This window comes from Vanessa tameamea, chromosome Z, assembly GCF_037043105.1.
Source record: "Vanessa tameamea isolate UH-Manoa-2023 chromosome Z, ilVanTame1 primary haplotype, whole genome shotgun sequence".
Lineage (NCBI taxonomy): Eukaryota > Metazoa > Arthropoda > Insecta > Lepidoptera > Nymphalidae > Vanessa > Vanessa tameamea.
The window spans coordinates 2,634,250-2,646,385 of NC_087341.1; the positions used below are offsets into that span (position 1 = coordinate 2,634,250).

The following is a 12,136-nucleotide window of genomic DNA, read 5'->3' on the forward strand; positions in this document are numbered from 1 at the left end:
ATTTTTAGAGGATCCCAAACGTTCGTACAAATGTTGAATTTGAATACCTAGAACAGATCCTATCTTGTAATAAAAAGATGCAGTCACACAAATAGAAATAAGAGGTATGTATTAAAAGATACATTAGATTAAAAGATAAAGGAGAAAATGTCTAAGGGGTTACAAATTAAAAAAAAAAAACTATGTATGCAGTTCGGTAATAAAACTTGGTGTCTAGTCTCGAATTAAAACTATTTATTAATCAGGAACGACCAAGTTCTATTAATTTACTTCACCTCACTTTACCTTAATTATCAAAATATATCCTAAATGATTTAAATATGTTCTATTAACTATTACGTAAACATACATTTCATACCAGTAAATTCAGAGATATAACAAGATATGATATAAATAAAGCTATACAATTTAAGTGGAGTAAAACTTTTTGAACGCATTACAAGAGAAGAGCAATTTGCCAACAAATGCACTAATTTCAGGTTCAACCATAATATATAATAACTACATATAATAATCATGATCAACTCTTCGCTTGCACCATATTTTTTTTTTTATTATATTTGTATCTCTACAGATGTTTTGTTCGTGCCTTTGGTCTATATTATGTTTAATTTGTATTTGTTTCTTTAGTGTGTATGCATGATTTATAACCGGACAACATCATAATTAGGAGCATTTAAATGAAATAGTAAGTACATAATATAATTTTATGTCATTAAAACTATAATAATTGAAATATACGTCAATTTCTTTTTGAGTTAAATATCAAGATTTACTCTTGAAAAACTTGATTTATTTGGCCTCCAGCCAACTTCATATATATCATCAACCACAATATGAGTAAACGACGAACTTAAATGCATTCAATCCACCGAGCTGGAAGGCTGGTGTGGACGCCTCATATGTCAAGGGACTTAGGTACTTAATTCTAGCAACACTACAGATTTGTCAGGATAGAGTCATTTTGTCATAGACTACTAAAATTGAGAACTGTCGATAAATCTTGATGGTAACGTTGCTGGTTTAATTTGTATTTGTGTTTCATGTTGACGTAAAACAATTAACGTAGTTGTTTCCAATTACGTTAAAGAATACAATTAATAAAATGTTCGTGTAAAATAGAGTTGTAATGTGAGTGGATAAAAGAAATCTTAACTGTAAATTGGTGGTTCAAACCACCAATCGAATTTTATGTACTTAATTTGTGTTTGTGAATTAACTGAAATTGAATTGAGTCAGCTTCAAACCAATCAATTAATTATAAATTAATATCTAATTTTCTTGATGGTAGTCTTGTGCGAGCCAGTCTGGATAGATACCACCCAGTCATCATATATTTTACCGCCAAACAGCAATGCTTGGTATTGCTATGTTCCGATTTGAAGATTGAGTGACCCAGTCTAAATACATGCACAAGAGACATAACATCTTAGCTAAGGTTAATATTACTTACAGCGCTAATGTCTATGGGCAGTTGTGACCACTTACCATCAGATGGCACAATAAACTAAGCCATTAAAAAAAACCAACTACTTAAGAATATCGTCCTTCGTACCCAGACGTGGGACATACACAAACTCTTAATTTTAAACCTTTGAAGAATAATCAAAATCTTTATCATCGTTAATGTTAAATTTTTCTAACATTGACTTTGAAATATGACTCTTATTACACTCACTAAAGAAGCTACATTAATATTAATAATGAAACTGTTAAGACAATTAAAAATTTCATCAGCTTCAACATTTTGTTTGACGCTATAAGCAATACCGGGTAGTAGTATTTATATAATTAGGAAATCGCTTAAAGTGAGTCAATTAATATTAACGAAAAACATTTATTATTGTTCTAATGTAAGTAATTATTTAAAAAGCCAGAGTATAAACGTAACGAAATTCATTCGTGGCAGCATTTGGATCACATTCAAACCCATCTCATCACCCGAAATGCACGGAACGATGTAAAAATTTGTGAAATTAGATGGTATTACTTTTATAAACGGACGTAGTAAAAAATGGAATGAATTGACTCAGTTTAACATATCATTCTGTTAAGTGAGAACTGCTACGAACTACTAGTGCGGGTACTGTTTAGTTAGCGGCTTAGAGCCTATTCCACCGAGAAGTATATGGACTACATAACACCACCAGTACCCATTTCTTAACAAACTAGCAGTATGTTATTAACAACATTATAATCACTATGAATTACAATATGACAACATAGATATCGAATTTTTCGTCATTTTGAAATATTATATTAACGTTATTACCGGGTCGTAATATAGATTCTAGCGATAAGAACCTTCAGTAATCTCGGTATACTCGTATGTTCCTTTGCCAATTAAATAACAAAGATGTCTTAATTAAATTTGTAACATCCGACGACCTCTTTGGTTTCGTGGCTAACATTCATGAGTTGATACCCGGGTGGAGCCATTAAAGTTATAAGGTTATTTATATAAGAGGAGCCGAGATGGCCCAGTGGTTAGAACGCGTGCATCTTAACCGATGATTTCGGGTTCAAAGCCAGGCAGGCACCACTGAATTTACATGTGCTTAATTTGTTTATAATTCATCTCGTGCTCGGCGGTGAAGGAAAACATCGTGAGGAAACCTGCATGTGTCTAATTTCAACGAAATTCTGCCACATGTGTATTCCACCAACCCGCATTGGAGCAGCGTGGTGGAATATGCTCCATACCTTCTCCTCAACGGGAGAGGAGGCCTTAGCCCAGCAGTGGGAAATTTACAGGCTGATTATGTATGTTATGTTATATAAGAGAAACATTCAGTAGTTGCAAGTTGATAACGTCTACACTATTGTGCTAGAAAACACGTAGAGCCCTAGGGCCAAAATAAATCTTGGCTCCCAAGGTTGGTGGCACATTGGTCATGTAAGAAATGTTGAACATCTCTTAATGATTATGATAGGTGATAGATAACATCGCCAATGTGATTTACCATTACGTGGCACATTTGTCCGTACGCCTACCAATATCATACAAAAACTTAATACCGTCGGGACCGAAATCTGTCAGAGGAACAGAAATGTATGTAAGTATTCTCACTTGATAGATACGTTATATGATATAACAAGCCTACATACATATATATTTAGATTGTAATGGAAATCCTGAACTGTTAATATTTTATAGTCATACTACAGAAGGCTTCGCTCATATTTTATTGCCACTGATTTTAATCTTTTTTTTTATTATTTATTATTTTTATTTTATAAAGAAGGTATATTATTCGATACAAGATTATATCGATGATAAAAAATGCGTGGAGTTAATGCTTGTTGACTTCCAGGCAGGATACATAACATACATACATAATTGTATTTAACCAACATGACTGTATTTTTAGATGTTGAAAAAGAATAGCTACTGAGTTTTTTGCCGGTTCTTCTCGGTAGAATCTACATTCCGAACCGGTGGTAGCTTTACGTAAAATTTTTAAATGAAGATTCAAAAGTGCTTGTAAAATTATACTTGAATGAAGTATATTTTGATTTGATTAAAACTTCGATTCCTGTAATACTGATTTTTTTATTTCAAATATAAACTGTATTTTGAAATGGGAAGAAAATTACCCCATTCGCAGATAACGGTTAAACATATTGATAGAACAAAAGGTTTCATTATATTTTTTACAAAACAACAGCCAAGTTTTTAAGTGCTACTCAATTTAAAGTTGCAGTTTAATCTAGTGCTATCACAATCGCTTTACGTTAGAGGGACAGAGACAAAACAATACTTAAAGTCTACAACGTTCGAAAACTAGGTGGTAAACCTATCTAGTAATTAGTTTGATAGATTCTGATATTATGAACTTGGGTTAAGTAAGTAAATAGGTCTCAGATTTTGATTATTAATCATTTCTAGACAATACAATTATAAATATTTAATAAGTGTGTTTTTTAGAGTTATGATCTTAGTAAATAAAAAAAATTGTTTCTTTTTAGTACTTTAATACGTTTACTTTAAAGAAAAGGTGAGTGTTAAAATACACTTACATAAATAGTTTTTAAATGCATGCACGTAAGTTAATTACAATAAATTAATAATAATTTATTATTTTACCCTAAAGTAATAATTATTATTATGATAAATTATATATGATATATAATACATTTCTTCTTATTTTACCACTCCTATAAATACTCGCTTACAATTTTAAATATTTACTATTAAAATTTGAAATAAAGGCGTGGTGTTGTTTTTCTCGGTTTCTCGCATAAGATAATGCCCTGATTGACGTGGAACTTTTATTTCATTAGACGCAAATTGTCGCTTGTGGCTTCCATCGCTTTTTATGGGGGTGGTCAGCAGATATTAGGCAAAAAGTAGCCTATGTACTTCCTCGGCATTCAAGTTTACTTGTGTTAAGTTTACTTGACTTAGTGGTCCGACCGTGAAAGAGCAACAGATAGACAGAGTTACTTTTACATTTATAATATTAAAATTGATAAAGATCGGACAGGTCTGATATATAAAACCTTTGCTCATATTTGATCTTTTTTAATTGTTAGTCATATATAGTATAAAAATTTATATAACATTTTACGGTTTGGTTCAGTCGTTTTAGAAATAAATTGAGATATTTAAATAAACAAACGTGCGAAAATACGATGGAAATATATGTATTCGCACAACATGGGTCAATAGATCGATTGGCGAATGTTTATGTTTCATTGGATAAAAATTTCGGTATAAAATCCTTTATTTATCCACGCGAAAACGAGACGAGTAGCCAAAATATTAACAAATTTATGATACGACTTAAAATTATAAACTTATCTATTAATATTACATGTTAATATATGTTTATATAGCTATGTTTTAAGACTCATAAACAAAAATACATGCGAAAATAAGTTATTACTTCTAAGGCTTTCCAACTAATCAAGGAAAGTCGGAGGAAATTTAAAACTTTTGACGTCTCATTCATCAAATCAACCTTGCCTTTTGGGTCTCGAGTGGAAATCAAGAAGATAATACAATTTAATTATATTACGGGATCGTAACACTCCTTAGGTAGACCATAAAAATGTTGATAATATTAATATGAGTCAGAACCAAAGTTTTTCTTTGATAATTGAATTTCCTTATCAAAATATCGACATTATTTAATAGGTAGTATTATAATGTGATATAAATACAATCAGTACGCAAATAATATAATTAAAAATCAAATAAAATACATAACGTGTATAGCATTCTAGCCATCATTCCATGCGGTCATGATTTATGTAGTATCGATTTTGAAGTGGTAACTTCTAATGGGAGGGTAAACCGCTTCGTTACGTAACGCGTTACGGCGCCAGTCTGTCTGGCTTCCCTTTCTCTTACGCATACGGCAGCGGTAGACAGGCTCCTCCTCTCTAACCACAACCTATAGGCATATTTTGGACAATTTATGTAATCAAATCAGTTGGTAAAAAATAGTCAAAAAAATATTTATAAGAATGTTTAGAAGAAGTTGCATTACAAAAATATATCAGAATTCACTATTAAATTCGTATTATATTATTAGTTGGGAAATTAGAATGACTACTAAGTATTTTCAAATAACCATCAAAGAACTCTAAGCCAGAATTTATAATGATAAAGAATTTAAATACTATTATAAGTAATTTGTATTGCCACATACAAATATTAATAACATACAAATAATTTCACTAACTTCTTGATCGATCGAAAGACAATGCATTCGAACTTTTTTATTTTATATATCAGATATTACATACTTTTTATTTTTTTATAAAAGCAAGAAGTTTTTAGTTATTATTATTTTACATTAAACATTTTTTAATTTCTTTATTTAAATAAATACAGCAGGAGCTGTTACTCATGGTTTTTCTCGCATTTCAGGGGCTATTCTAGTTTTAGGCCTAAAAAGCCTATGTCCTTCATTGGAGTTCAAGCTTGCTTCATACCAAATATCATCAAATTCGGTCCAGTGTTTTGGCCGTGAAAGAGCAACAGACAGACAGATTTACTTTCGAATATATAATATTAGAAGAGATTTAGATTATATATGTAAAAAAAAATACATTCGCAATACAACGTACAATTCAAACTCAAGCTGGAACTACAGAACTTAGCAGTTCATACTTCTAATTTAGAGTAGATTTCAATTATGACATAGTCACATGCTAAGGAGGTGGATGGGACTCTACTGGAAACTTTCAGGTAAGTCTCGCGACTGTAATAAGTTTGAACTCAGATTGGTGATTATACGCATATGACATAAACATTTAACAATGATCTAGAAATAAATATTAATAAAAAAGAAGTCTAATTAGCGTCAGCTATACGCACACACACTTACACACACACACTCGCGCACAAACACCAACGCAAAATCTAAGAATACATTTGTTCAAACTTTTATTTTATGTGATTAAAATGTATTTAATTTTTGTCTTATTACGTAGAATAATATTTTACGTTTTGATTAACTTTATTTTATCTCGGAATAAAGTAAAACGCACTGACACGAACGGATGGACACGAAACACGAGACGTTCAAGTCAATCAAAATTAAAATTTCATATAAGATATTCATCGGTTATTTTACTAACATATACCCTTGATATTACCACTAATAAAATACTGTTTCATGTTTTTAAAAATTAATTTTTCATATATTTCGTTCGTAAAATGTACGAAACCATGTACATCACAATGAACTATTATGAAAATACGATCGATTACTATTAAAAAGTTTCGCACCAATAAATCAATTATTTATGAAGTCTTAGAATAACATTCTACTGGCGGAACCGACGAGATGTAAGTTCTGCGTTCGTATCTACATTAAATCGTTTTGTCTTCAATTATAAGTCATCAGTATAATCATGGTTACCAGAGGCGAAATAAATTTAAATTTCTTATTGCTGGATGCGAATTGGATCTAAATTACCATAACATTAAACTATTTAGACAATTATGAATTGAATCCGTTGAGTGGTAAAATAGTTGGTTGGTAGTTTTTAACTGCATTTATATAAAACTGGTTACTTAAACAAGACACCACTCTCGTTTCTCCCCTTAAAATTGAAATTTCCAAGAATCTTTCTGAATGAGCGTCTGGAGAAAATATACGAAATTTCCAAGTCAATAGAATGTACGGTTTTGAAGCTCTTGTGATGAGTGATATTGTAGCTTGTATTTTTATAATATCTAAATAATAATCTAACTCACCGACACAGGTAGAATTAAAATTGTATTTAATGATGCAATTGGGTCGACTGAAATGGCATAGTGTTAGAACACCTGAATTTAAGATGTAATGTGAGGGATTAAACCGTGGTTGTTTAAGCATTTTTGCGTTCATTATTCATTTTATGCTTTCGCATTAGGTAAAAATCCTCAGCACAAGAGGAAAGGGGATAGAGCTTACTTTACTTTTACATTTTATAAAGTACCTAGTATTTTATTTTTTATGTCATAGCTGGCAAACGAGCAGGAGGCTCACCTGATGGAAAGTGACTACCACCGCCTATCAATCAATTCTGTATCAATTTCTTGGTATTATACTTGATAGGGCTTTGTGCGAGCCCGTCTGAGTAGGTAGCACCCAATTATAAAACATTCTACTGCCAATCAGCGGTACTTAGTATTATTGCGCTCTGGTTTGAAGTATTAGGTAGTGTGAACGTAGGTGCCATGGCAAAAGCAGGCCAAACATCTTAGTTCCTTAAGTTGGCGATGTAAAGAAAGGTTATAATTTCGTACGGCACCAAATTCTTAAAAGAAAAATATGTGCCAAATTTATATCCCATTAAAATACAAAAAATACTTCGTTACAAATTATTCGTTTACCAAATACTATACATTTTCAAATATCTGTGATCATATAATGTAATGGCGATGTCCATCTGATCGATTACGCTCACGGCGGCTAATATCAGCCAACTACGCCGGACATAAAGTGCACAAGTGTGTGGGCAAACATAGGTGAACTCTTTAATCCCTCCCTCTCATAGTCCGATAAGACGGCAAATCCTATACCTATACGACCGAAAAGAGTCCAGATGCAGAACTAACATGCCTTAATTTTTCCACACAAAACTGTTTTATCGGCTCAACCTGGGGCTCGAACCCAGACCCTCGTAATCTGTAGACCTATATCTAGCCACTAGACAGTCACACACAGTCGGGTATTTTGTATTCCAATAATGTACAATCAATAATAACATACGACTAACATAAATAATATTCAAATCATTTCCGATGTATGAATACAAAGTGAATTATAATGCTGGCAACAACTATTTACCTGGAATATTATGACATGACGTATTAATAGTTCTCTTTAATACAAAACGATACTCACACACGTGCAATTATTGCCTGCGCTCAATGATCGTAACACATTACACTAAACTCACTTTGAATTCATATAAGTTATGTTACAACTACAAGCACAGGGGACATGACATCTCAGTTCCCAAGGCTGGCAATGCGTTGGCGATGAAAAGAATGATTAATATTTCTTCCAGCCCCGATGTCTATGGACGGTGGTGACCACTTACCATCTAGTAGCGTTTGCTCGACCGTTAACTTACACCATAAAAGAAAAGAAAATATTCTGTAATAAAAATAATGATTGAAGCTATAAGACGTTTCAGAAAAATAGGGTTGTCTGAGGCATAAATAATCGTCTAATGATATTTTTTTTAAAATGAATATATGAAAGGAAGAGTTAGTCCTTATGGATACTACAACATTTCTTGATGGCGCTGATGATACTAAACTGTAATGGCGCATCATATTAATAAGTTGGCGAGTAGCCTGAGCTCTGGAGCATTCGCGGTTAAGAAAATTAGATTGTTGACTGATGTGAATATGGCTCGCTTTGTATATTTTAGTTACTTCCACCGCAAATTTTCAACCATCCTGATTTTATCCATTTCAAGCATGCTGCTTTGGGTAATAAAACCGATATTTGTACATGCAGAAAGTGGCTAATCGCGCAGGCATAGATACGCCCAAAAATTTGCTTAAGGAACATTTGTGTGTTAAAGGATAGTATAAAAATAAATAATGACTTTAAGCGTTACACACTTTGAGAATAAAACGAATGGCTCTAGGCTGATTGCCTGCCTTATGTATATTATTAAACCAGTGTCATTAACGACACAAAACTTATGACACCTTAAATCCTATAGATGTCAGCTCAGTCAATCATCAAACTGAAAAGCAATGCATATTCTCCATTTTTTATTACTATTGTAATGGAGAAAAGGGTTAAATTCGGTCATAAACATTTTACTAGAAAATAAATTTCAATTATTAATTTCAAACTTGGTTTTAAACGACTGTGCTTACAAATGTGTTTTAACATGTTTAAGACTAGAATAAATGTCTCAAAACTGAATCGAATGTACAGCGTAACTATTTGGTGTGTTACAAATGTGTTTATGAGATAGCTTGACTATTGTGATTGGATACTCACTCAACCGTGATAGTTTGAAAGCGTCTGCGGTGTTAATAACATCGACGTAAGCCTGAAGCTCCAGCCGACGGCTGCTAATATTCTGATTATGAACAGTCATAGCATATTTGAATACATTCTGTATTTCATCCGTGTTTTGGTCGAATATTGCACCTGTGAACAAACAATAGTGAATCAGTGGCTATTATAAGATGATCAAGTATTAAGTGTTTAACAAATGCTAGTTGTAGTTTATGGGATGTTGTTGCAATTGCTCTGAATTCAGAGCGCAGAAGAGAGCAATTTTAAAATTCTCCTATGTTATCCTGAAAAATTTAATAAAATTTACGTAATGTAAGATTAAAAAAATATAAAAAATAATTTGAATATAAAAGAACAGCAAACGAAGGAGATCATTTCAAACTGTTAAACCTGAAATTAATAATATTATCAACTGATCAAATATTAACCGTCGCTGTAAAGTTCTAAGATCAGTATGCGCAGATGTTTATTGAACTCAAGTGCACTAACTCATTATTTGGACTAATAACCGACATGAGTGGGGGGGACATGAGACGCAGGAGAAACGACTTAAATTGCATTACATTTTTAAACTTCAAGATATTATTAAAAAATTCTTGACAATATAACATTTTTATTGTATTACGTGCTCAGTCAGACTGGTAAAATTTTTATACATTTGAAACATTTCGTTTCAAATTTTTAAGACCAAATCGCATATTGTCTTACGTTTAAATTAACGAATTCTCTTACTGTACCAACTTTGCTATCTCCGGCATTCGTTCGTATTGTTTACTATTTAATATTAAAATTACTCTTTAGAATATTTTCGCTTTTCCTATGTTGCATATCTTTTAATAACGTTGACGGTGACATTTGCTGTTTTGTTATTTGTTGCATTGTTTTAAGTGTTCGAAAATTCAATACATTAATTAAATGTAAACGGTAATTTGAATTTGTTCATTTTTCGTTGTTACATTTTTTTAAGATGGTAATGTTTTGGATTCTATCAATATATACAGTTTTTATACAGTTCTATATACAGTCATTAGTAGATTTTTATTTTAATATCAATATTGTAAATGTATTATATGGTATAATTTATTTTATGATATGGTTAGAAGGAATGTTACTAGTGAGATGACGTCCGACAGAGAAGTATGGAAGAAGAAATCCCAAGTAAAATTGGGATAAGGGCAGGATTATGATGATATTGTAAATTAATGAAATTATTTATATTCAGTAACTTAACCACCCTACTAATTTCAGTAAAAATCACGCTGTGCTCACTCGCAAGGACGTCACCGCAGTCAACGCATACTCCACTGATACTCGTGGCACCACTTAGCACGTCTACCGTATATCTAAGACACTAATGCCAATCCCTTGCGATTAACCACGATCGTGGTGGGACGTCGTTATAACTTTTGCCGCGCGAATTCTTAATTATGCCGTACGAATATTGTAATTTGAAGTTATATCTAATAAAAGCTTGGAGAAAAAATCCACCTGGATTCAGCGTACAGTAGTGATATCCTAGAACGTCAGACTCTCTGAACGGTTTTGATTTAGAGAACAGATCAATGTTTGATTTTCCGATCACGGTTAAAGTGGAGGCCGTACACCATTGACCATTAAGATGCTGAATATGAACACTTTAAATTATCTTTATTGTTCGTAGGTCATTCTTATTCTTTTGTAAATATCAATCCGTAAATAATTTGTTAAGCGTTAATTTTTATTTTCAAAATACGCCTTGGATGTTGTAATATGCGGTTATGGTAGGCATCAAAAACTCGTTTATCTAAACCATTCTATAAACGAATAATAATACTGGTGGACGATTTATGAGTCGCGTTAGCTAAACCTCTCTGAATATGAAGAAAAAATTGTAATATTCAAAACAATAATTTAAATGACCTAAAAATTACATTCAGGACAAGTGCCTTGACCTGAACATTTATTATGATTGTATACTACGTATATTATACGTTTTGTGCCTATTCAAGCATACCAATAAGCAATTTATAAAGGGTGTTACTGAATTCAACCATGGTGTCATAGATAATTTAATTTCACCCTTAATTTATATACATATAAGTGAAAAGCCACTCATTGATCATTCACAAAATCTCTGAAACTATAACAACAAAAAAACTTGAAATTTGCCGGGTCGGTTGCTTATAGGGTGAAGACATAAAGAACGGATTTTACAAAACTCTACCCCTAAAGGGGTAAGCCTATATAATTGGGATTTATTTTTAGGTCATTAAATTTTACGCAGGTAAACCCGCAGGTTCAGCTAGTTAATTAAATTGTGTAATTAATGAAATAGAAACGAATGTGATGTAGCTTAATTGTTTTATGTAGCTCTTACACAAATCGATACTAAATAATTACTTTAAAAAAATATTAATCAAATATACTTCGATATAATATGATATGACTTCGCAAAAGTTGTACAAATATGTTACTAATAGAATCTTTGAAATTAATACAAACTATTTAATTGACTTCAATTCCAATGAGATATTGTCTATGAAAACGTTATCTTCAATATTTTATATGTATTTCTTTTAAATGACATAAAATTGTAATGTTACGGCAGCCCAAGGTTTCAATTGGATAAATAAATAAAATTAGTCCCATTTCATGATATAATCATT

At 31.8% G+C, this 12,136-nt stretch overlaps 1 protein-coding gene across 1 annotated transcript in view; it reads right to left on the bottom strand.

Moving 5' to 3' along the window:
* LOC113403891 (glutamate receptor 1-like) overlaps window positions 1-12,136 on the bottom strand; it is a 125,200-nt gene that overhangs the window by 85,889 nt on the left and 27,175 nt on the right. The window contains exon 2 of the mRNA XM_026644518.2: window positions 9,471-9,623. Coding sequence (XP_026500303.1) covers window positions 9,471-9,623 — 153 coding nt within the window. The remainder of the gene's footprint in view (window positions 1-9,470; window positions 9,624-12,136) is intronic.